This window comes from Stigmatopora nigra, chromosome 6 (genome assembly GCF_051989575.1).
Source record: "Stigmatopora nigra isolate UIUO_SnigA chromosome 6, RoL_Snig_1.1, whole genome shotgun sequence".
NCBI lineage: Eukaryota > Metazoa > Chordata > Actinopteri > Syngnathiformes > Syngnathidae > Stigmatopora > Stigmatopora nigra.
The window spans coordinates 16,356,389-16,374,686 of record NC_135513.1 but is presented as its reverse complement, the minus strand read 5'-3'; the positions used below and the strand labels follow the sequence as shown (position 1 = coordinate 16,374,686).

The 18,298-nt window shown below is 57.3% G+C and overlaps 3 protein-coding genes across 7 annotated transcripts; all 3 read right to left on the bottom strand.

The window, feature by feature from the left end:
* Positions 1-202: 202 nt before the first annotated feature.
* kat14 (lysine acetyltransferase 14) lies at positions 203-4,582 on the bottom strand. Its single transcript, XM_077719526.1, has 10 exons — positions 4,351-4,582; positions 3,395-3,516; positions 3,206-3,327; positions 2,919-3,136; positions 2,430-2,843; positions 1,883-2,361; positions 1,652-1,803; positions 1,233-1,408; positions 948-1,138; positions 203-421 (listed from the first exon to the last, which is right to left on the bottom strand). Exons 1-10 carry the CDS (start codon positions 4,580-4,582, stop codon positions 248-250), a joined length of 2,280 nt encoding a protein of 759 aa, XP_077575652.1. The 3' UTR covers positions 203-247.
* Positions 4,583-4,649: 67 nt separating this feature from the next.
* On the bottom strand, positions 4,650-5,999 carry pet117 (PET117 cytochrome c oxidase chaperone). Its single transcript, XM_077719538.1, has 2 exons — positions 5,809-5,999; positions 4,650-4,797 (listed from the first exon to the last, which is right to left on the bottom strand). The coding sequence occupies exons 1-2, from the start codon at positions 5,902-5,904 to the stop codon at positions 4,660-4,662; spliced, it is 234 nt and encodes a 77-aa protein (XP_077575664.1). The 5' UTR covers positions 5,905-5,999; the 3' UTR covers positions 4,650-4,659.
* Positions 6,000-7,661: 1,662 nt separating this feature from the next.
* LOC144198485 (mechanosensitive cation channel TMEM63B-like) lies at positions 7,662-17,704 on the bottom strand. Of its 5 annotated transcripts, none has more exons than XM_077719525.1 (24): positions 17,258-17,704; positions 15,832-16,071; positions 15,647-15,726; positions 14,457-14,547; positions 14,069-14,106; positions 13,836-13,978; positions 13,425-13,487; positions 13,056-13,107; positions 12,801-12,909; positions 12,659-12,729; positions 12,467-12,547; positions 12,246-12,369; positions 12,031-12,164; positions 11,790-11,927; positions 11,567-11,720; positions 11,358-11,464; positions 10,911-10,997; positions 10,775-10,840; positions 10,517-10,679; positions 9,914-10,019; positions 9,675-9,842; positions 9,246-9,361; positions 9,090-9,173; positions 7,662-8,532 (listed from the first exon to the last, which is right to left on the bottom strand). In XM_077719525.1, the coding sequence occupies exons 2-24, from the start codon at positions 16,021-16,023 to the stop codon at positions 8,356-8,358; spliced, it is 2,544 nt and encodes an 847-aa protein (XP_077575651.1). In that variant the 5' UTR covers positions 16,024-16,071; positions 17,258-17,704; the 3' UTR covers positions 7,662-8,355. The 5 variants fall into 5 exon arrangements, with proteins under 5 accessions (XP_077575651.1, XP_077575648.1, XP_077575646.1 ...); XM_077719522.1 differs by lacking the exon at positions 17,258-17,704 and adding an exon at positions 16,750-17,003 and having other exon boundaries at positions 7,662-8,529; XM_077719520.1 differs by lacking the exon at positions 17,258-17,704 and adding an exon at positions 16,750-16,998.
* Positions 17,705-18,298: the final 594 nt, after the last annotated feature.

Genomic DNA, 18,298 nt, shown 5'->3' with positions numbered 1-18,298 from the left:
TTGTTAGCGGGTGACTTCTTGGGTACTGGGATGATGGTGGCTGATTTCAGGGAAAAATAACCTCTGCCAAGACCACAAAATGGTGCCATCTTGTCGAGATATATACTCAAATGTATATAACATATACAACTTTTTTTCCTCTCGATCCTAAACTAGCTGCTAACCCTAACCCCTCTCCAAAATCAAAGACAAATCCAAAAGGTGAAGCCATTTCTGTACTTTTATTGGCAAAAAAAGGCAGGCGGTTTTAACGTCGCAGTCGCAGGAAGAAAGCGTGCCGACACTCGCCGCTGTCTATCGCGTAATACTTGTCGTAGAAATCCAGGATGTACTCCTCGGCCTGGAATCCAAACTTGCGGTAGAGCATCATGGCGGGATTGCTGGCCGACACGTGCAGGGTCACGTCCTTGCCCATGCACGTCTGAAACGACAAAGTTGGCTCAAAGGCAAAGACCGCGCCAGCGCACGCACAAACAATCTCCTTTCACGGGTGGAGGAAAGAAAACGTCAACCTTTTCTTCCAAATGGGTTACGGTGGTCACTAGGACAAAGATGAGAGCGAGCGAGAGAGGGTTGAGTAACAGACAGAGAGAGAGAGAGAGAGAGAGAGAGAGAGAGAGAGAGAGAGAGAGAGAAAGAAGAGAGAGAAGGGGGAGAGAGAGAGAAGGGAGAGAGACACTTGCAGATGATACGACTACAAAGAGTGGAGAGAGTGCCTGCCTTCTTTTTCAGGTCAAGCGGTTCATAAAATGAAGGAATCAGATGAATAAGTGCGTGTGTCTGGGCATGGTTAAAAGGAAATAATGCCAATTGGCAGGCAGGTAGGCAAGCGGAGCCCTAATCGCTGCCATGAAGTTTTCTTTGAATGGAGCTACGGTAAGAGCTACAAAAGTAGCGCTAAAAATAAATTTAAAAAAAGGCAGTTGAACGAGAGAGCCCCGGCTGACCTGTATGAGGTGGTAGATCATAAAGGTTCCGATGCCCGCCCGTCGCCACTCAGGATGGACCATCAAGAAGGAGACGTAGGCCTCGTTGTACTTGACGTCGGGCACCATGAAGCCAAAGCCCACCACCACTTTCTTGTAGAGGGCCACCACACTGAAGTCTGGGTATCGCAGGCACTCCGACAGGTCCACCCCTGGGAAGGAGACGGGCACCGACACGCCAGGGAGGTTTTAGCCGAGGCTTTACCCGTTCAGAGGCCGTGGCCACACGCGAGGCCGGGGCTTTACCTGGCCAGAAGCCGTGGCGACACATGGCGTTGACCGAGGGGATGTGAGCCGGACGCACGTAGCGGTAGTCCAGGGGGGCGTCGGCCCGCGGGATCCAGCCGGCTTCCCGCCGGTGGGGGTGCGCTCGGATCTCGGCCAGCAGACGCATCTTGAGGGGACGGCTTTCGTAGTCGCGCCTGCGGCCACAGCGCCGTCTCAGTTGGGCTTCGGCAAAACGGGGAACCGACCCTCCCTTTGCCCCGCCTCAAAATGCTCCGTCAGACCCCACTTTGTGAGTCCAGCTATTTCCGGCCATTGGCCCAGGTAGGCAGGCGGCGCGCGAGAGAAAGGACACTTCCCTTCGCGTGCTCGGGCAACTTGCCATACCTCACGCCAAAGGCTGCTTTACCATCCCCGAGACCCCTACCTTTTATTCTTACCTGATGTAAGGTTTGAGGAGGCGAGACGTGTACGGACTCTTGACAGCCTGCTCCGAAGCACCGTCGGCTCCGCTCAGGCGGCAGCTGAAAGACAGCTGCGGCGAGGCGAGGAAGCCGTTGCGCCCGCCACGACCGTCCTCCCACGACTTGACCTGAGTGGAAAAAATTGGCGCTGACACAAGACGGACGGATGGGCCGGCCCCTCGGCCGCTCCCCTTTGCGACAGGTTACCTGGAAACGGTCTAGGATGCGCAGGTCTCTGGCCAGGCAACGCTCGCCGGCCGGCGGATCGTAGACGCCTACCGCCAGTCCCAGCGCTCGGTCGATGTCCAGCAGCGGGAGCCCTCGCTGTCGCTTAGCCTGCCGTACCAGCAGTTTGCGGCGCAGACGGCGGGCCTGTGGCGTGACGGCGAGCGCCAGCGGGCACGCTTCCAGACGCCGCCGTAGCATGCGCTCTCGATAAGGGCCGGCCGGGGCGTGCCGGGGAAGGCCCTCCCCCGGGCTTTTGTCAGCACAGCCCGCCCCCTTCCGCTCCGGCCGCGGGCCTTCCGCTTGGTCCTCAAAGTCACCACGTCGACCGTCGCCGTCGTCCTCGCTGTCTGCCTCCCGCTTGATGCGGGGTGGCGGCGGGCGGGACTTCTTGCGGGTGGGCAGAGGGGCGTACTCTGTCCCGGGGTCGATCACGGGGTCAGCCTCCATCTCTTCGTCGCCTGGGCACGAGACGGACGCGTCGACCACAGCGAGAAATGGCACAGACGTCCTCCCCAGTGTCACTCACCGTGAAAGAGCGCCTGCGGCGGCATGGCGTCCGGGATGAGGTCGGCCTCCGACAGTAGGCCGGGCGTGGCCGAGCGAGAGGCCGGGGTACCGGGCGCCGAAAAGTCGGGCGAGGGCGGCGGCGAGGGGCTGCTGGGCGGCGTCCTGTCGGAAGAACTGAGAGAGGAGGAGAAGTCCGGCACCTCTCCTTTCTCCAAGAGCGCCTGGTCAGGCGGGCGCGGCTTGGTCCCGGCGCCGCGGGCCTTGGCGGGCCCCGCTTCTTTCTGAGCGCGCCGGATGTCTTTGGCCTCCTGTGTCCGCGAGCGCTTCTCTTTTAGCTGCGTGGCCGTCTCCAGCGGGTTCCTGCTGCCGCCGCCCCGCCTGCGCAGGCCTTCCGGCGCGACGGTAGGCTCGGCGGCAGTTTTGCAGGCCGTGCCTGTCGGGTGGGAACGTCGTCAGAAGGTCCCCCGGCGAAGGCTAGTCCCGCGCGAGCAAGGGGACGGCCGCTCACCTTTGACCCGGCGAACGCCGGTGCCGTGCGAGCAAGGGGACGCCCGCTCTCCTTTGACCTTGGCGCCGGCCTTGTGGGCGCGCAGGGTCGGCGGTCGGTTGTGGACCAGCTTCCACCATCCAGGCTCGTTGAACTCCTGGGCGCCCGAGCGGAAAAAAGCGGGGCTGCCTACCGAAAGGCAGCCGGCCACCGTGCTCCACCAGGTGGACGTCTTCTTTCTGCCGGGACGACAAAAGAACATCAGCGGGGCTGCGCCGCGCAAGGGCGAGCGGCAGCAAGCCAGCAACCTAGAGCCCAGGAGGAAGTTCCAGTGACGGCCGATGAAGGCGCAAATGTCCTCTTTCCAGCGAAAGTAACCTTGGCGTCCCGTCCCCTCCAGAGACAGATTGTACATGGCCAGCATGACCACCTGGAGGACGCACGGGCATGTTAGACAGGCGCACAGGCACGCCAGCAAGCGCACCGGACGGTACCACCTGCTGCCAGGTGAGGCGCATCCTCTCAAAGGTCTCTTGGCCATCCTCGGAGCAGTCGCGGCACACGAACCTGAAGAAGTTGTCGCCTTTCAGGTAGCTGGGCTGGTTGCCGTGGAGATGAGCTAAAGCCACAAGTTGGTTAGACTGGCAGTTCCACGGATCCGCCGCCGTCGTTCTTTGAAAACCCGCTCCATTTCGGGGGCCGTGGCCATGCGGGCGGAGAAGGCCGCTCTCCGACACGGGGGAGCCCGCGCCGGTTGGCTAAATAGGCCCGTCGCCATATGCGAGCGGTCCGTCTACCCGAGAAATTAATTGCTTCCTGCGAGTCCATTCGTCACGCGGTAAATGAACGTGAGGTCGCCGAGCCGAGATTTATCTTGCTTGCTTGCGTGCGTGCACGAGGGAAAATGCTCTCGGCACACGAGCGGATCAAAACTGGGTCCATGAATTGCTAATGACACTGCGCTACCTTTCACATGAGCCAATTGCTCAACAAACCACTGTGGAACTAGGCTTGTCGCGATGATCCATTATAGCTGGCAAAATATTGTCCGGTAAATGAGTGTCATTTTGGTCCGTCAAACGGCGTCGTCGTGCTTCTGGCCACGATTGCTACATGGCCACACTATGTTGAATCGTGTAGCGTTTCAAAGAAAATTAGCATCCGTGACTTTTGAGCTTATTCAAGTGGCTTTGAATTATATTTTTCTATATTTTTTGGTCTCTCATGTGGCCCGCTAGAAGAAAAAAAATGGCCTACCCCTGGTTCAGACTTGGTTTGGACGCCACTCACTAATTCAAAGCTAAGTGGCACTCCCTGGCTCCGTGGGGACGTGAACAAATTTGGCCAACGTTAAAAATGACGTCTGGGAGGTGTCCAAACGGAGCGGCACGTCAAACGGGACCAACGTACGTGAAGAAACGATAGTCACCGATTTGGGAGTCAAGGGTCTTACCTGCCGACAGCCACTTGTGGCAGCGCTCGCAGTAAAAAGCCAGGTCATCGCAGGCCCAGACGGCATCCGCCTCCTCGCTGGCCAGGGAGTCTCCGCTGTGCTCGTGCGATAGGTCCAGCGAGCCCCGGTCCTCGGACTCCACTATCAGGAGAGTCTCGCCCTCCACCTCGCCCTCCTCCAGACCTTCCGAGACGGAAAGGCATGCCGCCCGGTCATCCGGCCCGCCGTCCATGAGTCCTGTGAGGTCAGCGGGGCACGCAATCGGCGGGGTACGCAATCAGCGGGGCACGCAATCGGCGGGGCACGCAATCAGCGGGGCACGCAATCAGCGGGGCGGCGCTCTGCCTCTTCCGGCCAAAAACTGGAGTGGCCGCCCTCCCCCTGGCGGCGGTCGTTCTCCTTCCGCTCCAAACGCTCCAAATCTCTCAGGGTGCCCTCGTGGAGACGCTGCATACACAAACACAGTCGACTGTAGCCCCTGGACCCACGGCGTCCTAACCTGCCCAAAACTGGCCAGGGCATGCAGGGTGGGATGGAGGGAGGGACGGATTGACGTGCAAACTATCCCACTGACTAGATCAGTTTCTCAACCATCTTGGAGCTGGGGCACACTTTTTACATTAGACAAAAATCTCAGGGGACCCCACCATCTGAAAATCTTTTCATTTAAAACTGTCGCCTATATTAACAATAGTCATTCTCATCAAAGTCGTGTCAGCAGGAATCACAGAAACCGCCCAATTGATTGCAAAATTGAATTTTTCCCACACTGACCTAATGTCACCAAAAGTTGATGTCTGCAGATCCCGAAGAAAAAAGGGGAATGTCGTGGTTTTAATCGCATCGTTTTATGACTGCTCTCCGAATATGTCTTAAATCTCTTTACGTCTTTACGTCTTACGACTTTACGTCGGAAGATGTTGATGCCCTAGAAACCAAACAACTTCCCGTTCATGGTGGAGAAAAATAAGCAACAAAAGGACAGTTTCACATGTAATAAATAGTATAATCTATGATTTTACACATTTGACAGAGTTCAAATTTTCTCCAAATTTAATCTGTGAAATGCTGATATCTGCTTTGCTACACTGCTGTTTTGAATGGAATTATACCGTAAATCTTGGATTTAGCGCTGGCTATTTTTGAGCGTCCGCTCATTTCACCACTAAACCACGAACATGACCTCAGTCATTGCCAGCCAGTGTGCCGCGGCAAACGCTAGACTAGACTACACACTAAGACTATGGCAAGCGTGAAAATCACTACCTCACTCCCTCCCTCCCTCCCTCTCTCCCTCCCTCTCTCCCTCCCTCCCTCTCTCCCTCCCTCCCTCTATCAATTTGTCTCTAGCCGAATTAGCCCTAGCCTAGCCCACTGGTTAGCGGCGCTCGGCTGAGCGTAGTCTTTTATTTGATTGAATTCGGCGTCGCCTCCATTCTTCGGAGCCGGCTCATTTACCTGTCTGTCCCAGGCCTGACTGAGGTGGACCGCGGCCACGGTGCTTATAGTCCCAACCGCAGATATTGCCAGAAAGGCTCTCGAGGCCCTGGACATCCCGCTAGCACTAGCCGGCCGGCTATCTGCAGGCGCTTGTTGTGCCCTTTTGCTGGGAGGGAGGGGCGCTTTTGCTCGCTCGCCTCTTTTCTTCTTCTTTGACTTTCAGCTCTTCTTCTCCTCCTCCGTCTCCAATGAAAGGAAAGAAGGGGAAACAGCGGCCCCAGGCGATTGAGGCCGCCCGCCGTGGCTCGCTCCTCTTCTAGATTGCGGGCGGGCGGTCGGTCAAAAGCGCAAAGACAAAGGGGTCTACAATTAGGGCACGACCACGCTGACCAAAGAGACATTTTATTCGGCAATCGACATGGGGTAGCATACAAGTGCAAAGAAACAGTCACGGCAACAAATCGAATGCAACGCTCGCCTGTTAGACGAGACCAGACTCGTGTAGACATCTATATGTCTTATTTACACAATTATTAGGAAGTTTTCTTCAAAGACGTTGGAATCAGCCATTGTTGTTTTGGAGGCCGAGTCCATTCCAACCTCAAAAAGACAAAAAAAAAGCCAGAGTCATTTCACGCCGTAACCCTGCCGATAGCAATATCGTTCCATGTGAAAAACCGGCGGACGGCACTGAGGTTCTTTTTAGACAGCCATAGGCCAGCCAATGCTTCTCGGGAGCCCTCCCCGTTCTCAGAAGCGTGCCAACCTTCAAAAGTAGGAAGCTCCTTCACTAAACGCCTTTTGGGCTCCACTTGGCAAAATGTCTTTTGTCGCCAGGCTTTGTTTGTTCTGCGGAATATTTTTTTTCCCCTTTCCCGCGTTAATTTCCAAGCCTTTTCCCCCACCGAACGAGACACGATTTCAAATTGACAGAGCACAAAAGGCACCAACTGAAACGGGTGATCTGCCGGCCTCCTTTGCGCCTTTTGTCAGAATATGAGCCATATTGTCCAGTTTATAGTTATAGTAAGGGGGAAAAGTTTGCAAATGTCCTATTTGAAAATGTCACTTACTCAGAGGAAGACAAACATTTTGAAGCTAAAAACAAACAAGAAAATTAATAATCAAATAAAAAAGTAGCCCAAAGAGAATTTTCAGTCTCACCACGGATGACTCGGCAACAAATTTACTGTCCGGTGGTTGCCTCGAGTCATTCTGGCCAATCCTCCCCATCTGCCAAATCCGTATCTGCCCCTCATCTGCAGCAATGGGGTGGCAACGTTCTGAACTGGAAAGGCTGCAGGGGTGCATCTTTGAGTTTTTCCAAAGTTTCATATGGTGAGAAAGCTTTCGTACGTACCCAGTCGTGCAAACCCGCCCACGCCGACGCCCGGGAGATAAGCTTCGGGAGAAGCGCGCAACAATGGACATTCGGCGTCTCCAGCGTGTGGCCGGCCCAGACTCCAAAACCCTCCGACCGTCTTTGGTGTCTACTAGGGACCACAGCTTTCATAGCGTTGCCCCGCCTTTGCATAGCCGCACTCAAAAATATTTTACAAAAACGCAGTGTAAACATCATGATGGAAGTCAAACACATTGGAGACATTACTGTCAATCACCTTCCATTCCGTTTTTTTTGTTTTGTTTTTTCCCTCCTGTGTCCTTTTCACAACGGCTATGTTTTCAACAGAAGTGACCAAAGCACCTATTCCAGTCACTTTGTCAGAAGCTCCCTCCCAACAAAAATAAATACATAAATAAATATTACTGCGATTAGCCTTTCTCAGCGAAGGCCAGATGGGAAACGCAAATGTTGAGTGTTAATGGGATCCAGGTGTCGAGACGTCTCCCCACACCCAGCTATCTTCACGCTCGCGTAAAGACAGTCTAAGAGCTAGCCGTCTTTTCGAAAGACCGTCGCGCAAAGACAATCTCTGCGCTAGCCATCTTTTCGAAAGAGCGTTGCGCAAGGACCATCGCGCAAAGACCATCGGGCAATGCCCATCGGGCAATGCCCATCGGGCAATGCCCATCGGGCAAAGACAGTCTCTGCGCTAGCCGTCTTTCCGAAAGGCCAATTTGCAAAGGATGACGTGTGTGCAAAGCTGAGCCGGTGGAGACTCCTACGCAAGCACGTTGCAAAAGCCCACAGAAGGTGAGAAAAGTTTCCGACGCTTGCGCCCTCTAGCGTTTATGAAAACCAGCGCGACAAAGTCACCGTGACGGTCCGGTCATGACTCTCGCCGCTTGGCCCGCAAAGGACGAATTCCACGCCGAGCTCTGGCGTGTTTTCGGCCAAGCGAGAGTCACGACCGGCGGGCCTTCGTCGGGCCGACGACTCGTACCGGACGAGTTTAACGAGGTGGACCTCGCGCTTCCGGTGCTTGGACGGTGGCTCTTTGGTGCCGACGTCCACGGTCAGGGTCAAGTCTTCAGGCAGGGAAGAGGAGGAGCCTCGCGACTGCTAGCTAGCCAGCCGGCTAGTTAGCAAGCCGGCTAGCTAGCATCGCGTGGTGGCCAGGACCGCCGAGTGCCTCCGCCCCTTCCGCTGAGCTCCACCCCTGGTTACTGGCGGACCTCGTTTGCGATCAGACTGTCCTCCCCCGAGTGGAAATCCGCCTCGTTGATGTTGTCGCCACCGTTGAGCACGTCGTCGTCTTGGGACGACGCCCGGTCCTCCTCGCCCCCGCCGCCCGGCTCGTCCGAGTTGGGGTCTTGGAGCACTTGGGCTATGTACATCTGCTGCAGGGACACACACACACACAAGACATGCCGCGTTAGTGTAGTGGGCGTCTGCTCGACGGCGCCCAAAATAGCCCCCGACCGCCAAGTTAAGACGTTCAACGGAACGGAAGTACAACTCAAGGATCGAAGGCATCTAATCAAAAGCCTGGAAGGTGGCTGAAGCGGCCGAATGACCGGTCTGGCCAGTCTGAGCATGTTTAACTACGGTGAGTGTTTTCACATTTTGTACAAGATACGGTTGATTTTTTTCATGGAATATTTGTGTCAAAATACATTTTGTTTAGTGTTTTATCTATTTTTTCTTTTCTTTATTTAGAAATAAAATACCCTAAAAGCGACTCGTGCGAGGTATAATACGGTAAATAGGCTTGTCAGTCATACACAGGGGATCCTATGGCGCTCTCTGCAATTTAAGGCTAACGTTGGAAAATCTCAAGAGTTTGCATTCTATCAGACGGCATTTATTCATACGTGAAAAGAGAAACATTGGCTATGGAGTCACAAAACGGGAGCAAAATAAGCCATAGATTTGACACCGACGAGCAAGCCCTCACCTGTGATTTGGCCGGCGGGGAGGCGGCGTGGCGGGGAAGCCGTCCGTTCTCCGCCACCTCGGCGTCCGAGTCCTTGGTGTCGATCTGCCGGGGCGGCAGGCGGCGTGAGCGAGAGCCGCCCCGCGTCTGCGAGAGCGGGCGGGCGGACGCTGGTACCTTGTAGTTGTGAGCGCTGAGGTACTTGAAGTGTCCGAAGCAGACGTGCGACAAGCACACCACGATGGTCACCACCAGGACCACCAGTGTGAACATGGACGTGGGGGTCTCAAAACCTGCGGATGCGGGGCACGCCGAGTTACAACGCCGGCACAGAGAATCAAGCCAGCAGCCGACCGTGGACTTTCCGTCCGGAAGCCCCGAGGAAGTGACGCCAGCACTGGGAGTCAAGACCGCGGCCGACCGGGTGGGGCCGTGGACTTGCCGTCCGGGTGGGGCCGTCGTCTGGGAAGAGCGCCCTCTCTTAGGACGCCCCGGCGACAGACAGAGCGCACTCGCGGCACGGGGCATTTCCGGACAAAACGCCGACGGAAGGCGCCGGCAATCTTCCAAAACCAAAGAATGATAACAGCCGATCGCCATCCTTGCCTGTTCGCATGGTGGAGAAGAAGAGCAGCCAGAAGAGGCAAAGGATGGGCGCCGCCACCACCTGGGTGACGGCGCCGGAGTGGATCTTCTTGTCCAGCTTGGACGGCAGGTAGGCGTAGTACATGTTGTAGCGGTCCACCAGGTGCTTCAGCAGCATGTACATCAGACCTGAAGCCGAGGCGCACGCTTAGGGATCGAGCGCTCGGGGACGGGGCGCCTTGGGAGGGCGCCGCACTCACCGAACGGCACGATGATGGGGCAGGTGATGCTGTAGGCCATGACCACGGTGAAGACGTTCATGATCCACGCGTAGGCCGCCCCGAACTGGAACTCGTACGCTTGATGCTGACACGAGAGGAAATGGCGTCGACGCCGGCTCTGAAAAGGCCGCCGTGCGACAGGAAGCGGGATTCGGGCCGGGATTCGGGGCGGGATTTGGGGCGGGATTCGGGGCGGGATTCGGGGCGGGATTCGGGGCGGGATTCGGGGCGGGATTCGGGGCGGGATTCGGGGCGGGATTCGGGGCGGGATTCGGGCCCACCGGAGCCTCTGTTGGCCTACTTTTCTAGTCCCGCTTTCCCGACAACAATCCGGGTCAAGTTCTGGCCCTCGTCCGCTTAGGGTGCGACTCTCCCGATTTGGTTCCGCTGATCATGATCTGGCTTTCTCTAACCCGACGGAGACCCCTATACACGTACTCTCCATTTGCCGAATACCTTTTGGAATTTCGGGGGAGGACTACGATGACTAGAGCACTGCTACGGCTACTCGCAAGTAAGGCTACTCTCAGCGGGGCCCGGCATTTGCTCGGTCCACCCACCGGTGGCTCGGCGCGCACTCACCCTCTTAACGTTGCGGCGGTCGGCCGCCGACGGCGCCAAGCAGAGTCGGATCATGTACATGAGGAGGCCAGGGATCCGAAGCAGGTCCATGGCGTTGCCGATGAAGGCCGACGCGATCACGTAGTTGACAAAGAAGGCCCCGTTGTCGGGCAGGAACACGCACCTGTGTCACCAGCGTTCTTTTTTTTTTTTACCTCCCGGTCCCGGGAAGACTCGGGAGTAAAAAAAATAAAAAATGGAGAAATAAAGGGGACTTACTCGAAGCGGACGGTGCCGTCGGCCAAGAACTTTTTGTCAAAGAGCCAACGGAAGAAAACGTCCAGGCTGAAAGACATGGTGTTAGTGGCCCAATGAAGGTGGCATTTTTACAAGTGCATTTGATAAACAGTTGTACCTGCTCAGGCCAAGTGAAGGCAGCAGAAGAACCATGAAGATCAGGAAGGTGTAGCACTTGTGCATGGTGGTGCGGTTCTCTCCGGACCTGCGCGGGTAAACGCCAAGCAAGCCGTCATTTCTTTCGTCCCCGAGTTAGATGTGGTCTAGCCCCGGGGTGGGCAAGGTGGTCCGGGAGGGCCGCCGTGGGTGCAGCTTTTTGTCCCGAGCATTCCGAAGCAACCAGGTTTGCGCTCAAACGGGCCGCACCGGAATGCAATCCGACGATTGCACTTGTGAGACACCAGATTGAGGGAAAGGTTTTCTCTGATTTGGTTGGAGCGAAAACACAAAAGGCAAAACCCGCAGCCGCACCCATTGCGGACCATCGTGGAGTCGTTTGCCCAGCCCCGGTCTAGCCAGTGAATGTGGTCTCCGGGCTCGGCGTGGCGGCTGCATCGTTCCAGACCTGGTCCAGTGCGCCTCGAAGAATGCCGAGTAATAGACGATGGTTGGTAGCAGGGCGGAGAAGGCCCACAGGAGGAGCGTGGGGAAGAACTGGGTGACGATGGGGTTCTGCGGAGACGCAAGCCGTCACAAAGCCGGCAGGTTTCCTTTGGAGGAGGCCGCGGGCGCAGAGGCGTCGGCGGCAGGCGAGCGGCGGGCGCTCATTCTCACGTTGAGGTACTCCACGGGCTTGGTGACGTTAAACTTGTCCATTGTGGAGATGATGATGGCGGGCGTGGTCAGGAAGAAGAGCAGCAGGAACAGGATGCAGTTGATGATCAGGCAACGGATCCACCAGGAAATTCCGCCCAGCGACAGGTGCTCCCTGAGGGACAGGCGCGGTCAGCCACCCCTCGGGCGGCCCTCGGGAGGCCGGACCGGCGCCTCTACCCACCAGCGCACGTTTTGGGGGTCCGGCGCGTAAGACACGCTCCAGTTGTGCACGTGGAGCGCCTCGCCAAACTGCGAGGATCGCGGTTCCTGCCGGCAGCGACAACCTTGAATCTGGCACGCGTTGAAGTCCTTCAGGATTCTGCCGCGAGGGTGGGTGGGTGTTTGGATTGGTCAAGGGTTTAGGAGGCCGCCACTAAACGTCCGGCGGGCCGCCGAGCTGGCGGACGGGCGGGGTTTCTCACGTGGCCGTCATGGCTTCGTTCTGGAAAGTGACGAAGGCCATGCCCAGAGGTTTGGTGTGGACCTTTTCCTTCTCCTTGCGGTACTCCTCCTTCAGCTTGGCCTCCCTCTTGGTGTAGAAGCTGACTGCCTCCTCCTGTCGGCCAAACACAGACGCAATGGTCCTCTAATCACCCTGAGCCCTATGTGGCGGCGCGGCGGCGTGACGGCAGTGGACCTCCTGGCATCCGGCGATGGCGCAGCAGCACAGGTGTCCGCAGGGTTTGGGGTTGATCATGGTAGGAACGTGCTCCTTGGCCATCAGGTCGGTGAAGAACTTTTTGCTGCGCTCCGTCTTCTTCCTGTGGACGCACGAGCGTCATGGGCGAGCTCCGGGGCCGCCGCTGGCCGCCGCCGGCCGCCGCCGGCCGCCGCCGGCCGCCGCCGGCCGCCGCTTACCTCTCGGCGTTCAGGGACATCAGCTTGGCCACGTTGTAACAGATGCGAGCTTCCAGGACCGTGCAGTTCTCGTACGCTTGCCTGAAAGACAGGCAGAGAGAGAGAGAGAGAGAGAGTGGCGCGTCATGACCGAAGCGCTTGAACAATTGGGTGAGTTAGGTCACCCGCTCGCTCGCTCGCTCGCTCACGTACTCAAAGTGCTGTCTGATCTGGCTCTCTTCGGCGTACTTGGAGATGCCGTTGATGAATAAGGTGCGCTTCACCTGCAACGCAGCAGGGTGAAAAGAAAGTCAGGGCGCCTGTGGTCAGCGCTCGCCGTGCCATCTAGCATTACCAGGTCGTCCTCCTTGTAGTGCATCTTGGACGTGTGTCGCCTCATGCTATAGACGGTGAGCAACAGGTACATGAAGGCGAAGGAGGTGTGCAGCCACAACAAGTTGGTCCTGGAGGCGCACGGGGGGTTAGGGTTCAGTGCCAAAGAACCAATCACCGCCCGTTCACCGACAACGCGGGAAAAACCACGGAATGGCCGCTCCCGGAAGATGATCGTTTAGCCAGACGACGGAGGGGAAGTATTCGGGGCACTCACCCGGACTTCAGGTTGGCGATGGTAGTGCGGCCAAAGCTGTAGGCGTTGTTTTCTGTAAATGTCAAATATTCCCAATGATCGGCAAAGAAAAAAAAAAGACGCAAAAAATGCTGGACTCTATCCGCCCGCTGGACTTGGATTTGGCAATTTTGCCCGGACAGGTAGACGGGCTGACCACGTGTACGCTAGCACAATGTCTGCAATGATCTACTACAATCCAACGGACTACAATTCTAGACGGGCGCACAAAGAAGTCAGCCACTGAACAACTGTGCAAGACGTCTACAAGGTGTTTGAGAAGTCGATACAAGTTTGCCACGTCCGACATGTAGCAAATGTACAAGGCCACTTCTTTCCAAGCCGCTTTACCTTCTTTGGAGGGTGGTCCGGCCGATCCTTGGATTATCAGCAAATCTTTACTGATAATTCGCACTAAAAGAATAAGACACACAAGTGCACTTCCTGTCAGGTATGGATCAAAAAGATCCTCCCACTACTTGTCACCGTCACGCTATGGAAAGAAGTGACGGTGGACCCAGCGAATCCACATCTAGTACTTAGCGGCAAAGTGGATTGCAATATGGATTGCTCATTTTTGGATTTGGACACTATTTGGACGGCTGCGACGGGAGAGGCTTTCTCGCCCAAGGCGCAGCCAGTCGGCACGTCCCGGGACGGGCGTGGACGTCGGGCGTGGACGTCGGGCGTGGACGCCGGGCTTGGACGCCGGGCCCGCCGTTGGCAAGCCGCGGTCAAACAGAATGAAAGGGCCGAGCTCACCCAGCAGGTCACCGGAGAAGTTGACCGGCAGCACGATGCCCACAGAGAGGACGCCCACCACCACCAGGAGACCGATGATGTGGCGCTGGAAGGACAAGTAGTGCACGGCGTCCTCGCCGCACTTCTCGCGGATCTCCTCGTCCCTGCCGAGCACCGGGGACGCACCCACGCGTCAGTGGCGGCCGCCTGGCGGCCGCTTGGCGGCCGCGTGGCCCGGCTGGCCAAAAACTCACTTGATTCGGAAGATGGCTGTCAGCCAGGAACAGAAGCCCTGCGGAGACAACGACACGGCGGCAAAAATAAAGCTTGATTCCTGTTCGCGCAGAGCAAACGGGTCGGGTCGTTGGTCGGAATATTCTTTCCAAATGAATAAAATAAAAATAAAAAACAACAAATGGGTCAATAAAGAAAGCACGCCTGGCAAGCGCCCCCGACCTATGGCCCGCTCACTCTAAGTGGATTAGCATTAGAAACACTGGCCGAGCGGCCGGCCGGCAGATTAGGCACAGGACCCACTCCACGCTCCCCGTAGAGGTAGCAAACCTGTAGCTTAGCATGCTAGCTGAGGAGAGGTGGGAGAATAGGCGGGATAGGAAGGCCGTAAAGGAAGCACAGTCTTACGTTGTCGCGTTGTTCCAGGTCGACGGAGCTGGAGACGGACGTGAGGCGTTCGTAGCGGTCGGGCGCGTCCGAGTGCATCGCCGAGGCCACGCTGAGGGGAGAGAGAGAGGGCCGGTCGAGGGAGGAAGAGAGAAAAGTCGGGCGGTTAGCGCCGTTCTTAGAACCCGCCGGGCAGATTCACGCCAGCACAGACATCAAGAGGGGCTAACACCAAATCACGGCTCGCCGGCCGCCTAGCTTGCTGGCTAACACGCCACGTGACATCCACACGCACCCACGCACGCACGCACGGGCACACGCCGTTACCTTTTCACCGGTTCATAGTTATCTCGGTCTCGTCTTCGGCTGATTTGGTTTTCATGGTGGGGACAAGCATCAAAAGGGGTTAGACTTTCATCCGCCGCTAGCGTGCCGTCAACATTGCTGAACACACGTGCTCGCCCGCGTATGATAGCAGAAAGTTAGCCGCCCGGCTGCCGCGTACGGCAGCAGAAAGTTAGCCGGTCGCTGCCACGGGAAGACTCCAAGGAGACTTCACGTCCGTCCCCGCCGAATGGCAGACAAGCCGGGACAATGCAAAGCATGACGCAAAGTCAAGGCGTAGGCAGGCCCGCCAGGCCCCGCCAGGCCCCGCCAGGCCCCGCCGGGCCCCGCCAGGCCCCGCCAGGCCCCGGCAGGCCCCGCCCGTCCGCTAACCGGGAGAAAATGCCCACGCTCCTTCCGTCCTCCATTGCCACCACGCGGAAAGAATGCCCCGTGAGTTTGCCCGCTGCGCTTTTTGGGACAACCGACCACCAAGTGGCTTTGCCGTCCGTCAGAGCTTTCCTACCAGCGTCCCTGGCGAAGGCCCGAAAAGCCACCGGTGCTCAAACCGCGTTCCCGGAAACGGCCCCAAAGGTGAAGACAGACGCCAAATGGGCTGAGAGGGGACGAACGGAGGAGGCAAAAAGGCTGGAGCCCAAAAAATGAGAAGGCTTCAAAAGTGGGCGAGTAGGTCTCGACCGAGGTTAACCTTCCACCGAGGTTAACCTTCCACCGAGGTTAACCTTCCACCGAGGTTAACCTTCCACCGAGGTTAACCTTCCACCGAGGTTAACCTTCCACCGAGGTTAACCTTCCACCGAGGTTAACTTTCCACCGAGGTTAACCTTCGACGGCGGAGCGTCCGTGCCCAGGCTCGGCCAGCTTACCTGTCGGCGTCGGTGACCAGCGCCAGGCGTCCGTAGTCCCAAGCCACTTTCCGTAAAATGGAGAAGACGAAAAGCAGGACCTGGGAAAGAAGAGGCGACGGCCATGTCACGCGGGCAGCTAGGCGGGAACGCTGGCCCAATCGCGGGCCCCGGTCTTGGGCGACGGCGCGGAGCGGCGTTCTGACCAAGAAGCACATGAAGTCCAGCGCCAGCACGGTGGGTACGCCGCCAAAGGGGAGCCCCTGCAGGACGGTGCTGCGGATACGCGCCGAGTAGCAGTATTCCTTGGAGCCGCCGTCGCCGGAGCAGTTGTCGCGGGCGCCGCACGCCTGGCCGCCGCCCACGCCGGCCGCGGCCACCATCAGGATTCCCAGCATGCCGGACGAGGGGGAGACGAGACGGGGCGCCGTCAACGGCCCGGGTCCCTGAAAAAGATCTCCAGACTGTCAATGACGTGTCACGTCGCCCGTCATTTCGTACGCTACTTCTTCTTTTGAATGGTGCTCGAGAACGGCAAGCAGATTCAAACCGGCTCCCGCGAAAACTAATAGAATCTCCGAGAAGGGTTAAGGGGTGACGTTTGCTAGTCGTTATTCACGTTAGCTCCGCACGCCCTCCCGTCCGTCCGTCACAAAAAGTGTTTTTCTGGGAAGCGACGGATTGGAATATGCGGAAGAATCAACCCTGGCGGGGTCTTGGGAAACAAGGGCGACGTGTCATGACACTTTGGTCAGTCGAAGCGGGAAAAGATGCTTTATTTTGCTTTGCCAAACATGAGACGGCCTCAAATTGTTCATGTTCTAACATGTTTTTACAGCTGGAAAGTTATGAGCCGGTTCTTTTTTTTTGGGGGGGGGGGGGGGGGGAATTGAGCTCAGGTGCTTTCATGCTACTACTTTAGGTGCTTTTTTACTAAAGTAATAACTTGAATTCCCATCCTCAAACAGCCTCCCTCCCCTGCCTTCTGAAATGAGTGTTTTGTTTTGATAAACAAGACCAGGTGAACCCTTACCTTAAGCTTGTTTTGCTCAGCCGTGCTAGCTGACTAAACAGCCGGCTTCTAACCCCGAGAAATGATTTGCAACCTTGTATTCGGGTAATACCTCTGGCGTTGTGAAGGACAAGTCCATGACGTCATTGTCAAGATGGCGTTCATCGCTCGGCAAGAGGGGCAAATCGGGCCCATCGCATTTGCACATTTTGGCAAATGCCGAGACGGCGTCACGTCACGTGCCGGCTGCCTATCATGTCAACGAGCACTGAGTCAGCGTGTGACGTCATGATGGGACGAAGCCACCCGAACCGAGTCCGAGTCGGAGCCGAAGCTGAAGCCGAAGCCGCCCGCCCGGTGTCCTCTGCGCGTCTTACGTAAGAATAATGCCCCCCCTCTCCGTCCTCCAAATCGTCAATATCGAGCAGGGTATACAACACAACATAAACCCCCGCCCCCTCACTAACCCTCCAAAAATCCCTCCCTCCCTTCCTGCCTGCCTCCAAACCGGCCGTGTGTGTGTGTGCGTGCGTGCGTGTGCGTGCGTGTGTGCGTGCGTGCGTGTGCGCACCCGCGCCGAAGAGGGGCCTTTTGCGAAACAATGGAGGAGCGCAGCTCACCTGAGCAGCAGAAGCGGCGTGATGAAGTCCTCAAGCAGCTCCAAAAGTGGCGCGGCGCGTGTCCGCCGAGTCGTCGTGCCGCAGCCTCGACGCCATCGCCGGGCCGCCGGCGGGCCTGCGTGCCTGCGTAAGCCGACGGACGGCTGCACCTGCTGCCAAAGCACCGCCCGGCCGAAGCGATCGAGCGAACGAGCGCACGGCCGGCCGGCCGGCCGCCTTTCCTATCCCTCCTCCTCTTCCACCGCCTCCTCCTCCTCCTCTTATTCCTCTTCTTCTCCTTCTTTTTCTTCGTGCTCCCTTCTCTTCGGATGATCAAACGGAGGCTGCTGGGCTCGGCCGATCTGGTCCGCTAGCCGCCGTCGCCGCCTTCGCCGCCGATGGTGCTGCTGCTGCTGCTGCGGACGACAACGCGGTGATGGCAGGCTAGGCGTCGACAGGGGGCGCCAACGTAACCCTTCACAATAAAATCCTCGTTTTCCCTAAATGCCTAAGCCTCTATTAATTGGGGGAGCGAGACGAACGTCGACCCGGCTTTGCCCTCCATTAGCCCTCTTGGATTTTCATTCATTTTTTTTTGCATTGAGCTTGAATTGTTGTGTTTCCAGCCATCCTGCGACCACTGCTTCCGTTTGGCGAATGGCTTTGATTGCCCTGGCTTCATGGGACTCCCTGGGTTCTCTCTCCTTGTCTAGGGGAAATCCACCGAGATCCGCCGTGGATAGTCACACGGCGGACACTCGTCTGGGGGTTAGGCGCCCCGAATGGTGGGCTACCGCAAGAGAGAGCCGTCGCGGCGGCGGACGACAACAGGGAACCAACCACCCTTTGTCCAGCCGCAACGTGGGCTTGGACCGGACTTCCTCCCCTCCCACCTCCTGGCAAACGGCCAGAGCAAGGCACAGCCTGCTGGGCCGCCATTGATTGATTGGGTTAGGGTTGGATTGGAGCCACTAACGGCCTTAACCCCAACCACTCACAAGTAAAATCCCAATTATCTGAGATGGTGAATCTGCAGGAGCGATGAGTTGTACTCATTAACAT

Excerpts from the sequence above, each read along its gene's own strand:
- kat14 (XM_077719526.1), bottom strand. The coding sequence starts at position 4,582 with ATGGACGGCGGGCCGGATGACCGGGCGGCATGCCTTTCCGTCTCGGAA. Across the intron at positions 2,844-2,918 it reads CGGCGTTCGCCGGGTCAAAG|GCACGGCCTGCAAAACTGCC; the intron begins GTGAGCGGCCGT and ends CCCACCCGACAG. Across the intron at positions 1,409-1,651 it reads CTCCTCAAACCTTACATCAG|GCGCGACTACGAAAGCCGTC; the intron begins GTAAGAATAAAA and ends CTGTGGCCGCAG.
- pet117 (XM_077719538.1), bottom strand. The coding sequence starts at position 5,904 with ATGTCCAGGGCCTCGAGAGCCTTTCTGGCAATATCTGCGGTTGGGACT. Across the intron at positions 4,798-5,808 it reads GTCAGGCCTGGGACAGACAG|CGTCTCCACGAGGGCACCCT; the intron begins GTAAATGAGCCG and ends TTGTGTATGCAG.
- LOC144198485 (XM_077719520.1), bottom strand. The coding sequence starts at position 16,845 with ATGTGCAAATGCGATGGGCCCGATTTGCCCCTCTTGCCGAGCGATGAA. Across the intron at positions 14,107-14,456 it reads ACCTGGAACAACGCGACAAC|GGCTTCTGTTCCTGGCTGAC; the intron begins GTAAGACTGTGC and ends TTGTCTCCGCAG. Across the intron at positions 11,465-11,566 it reads AGCCCGTGGAGTACCTCAAC|AACCCCATCGTCACCCAGTT; the intron begins GTGAGAATGAGC and ends GCGTCTCCGCAG.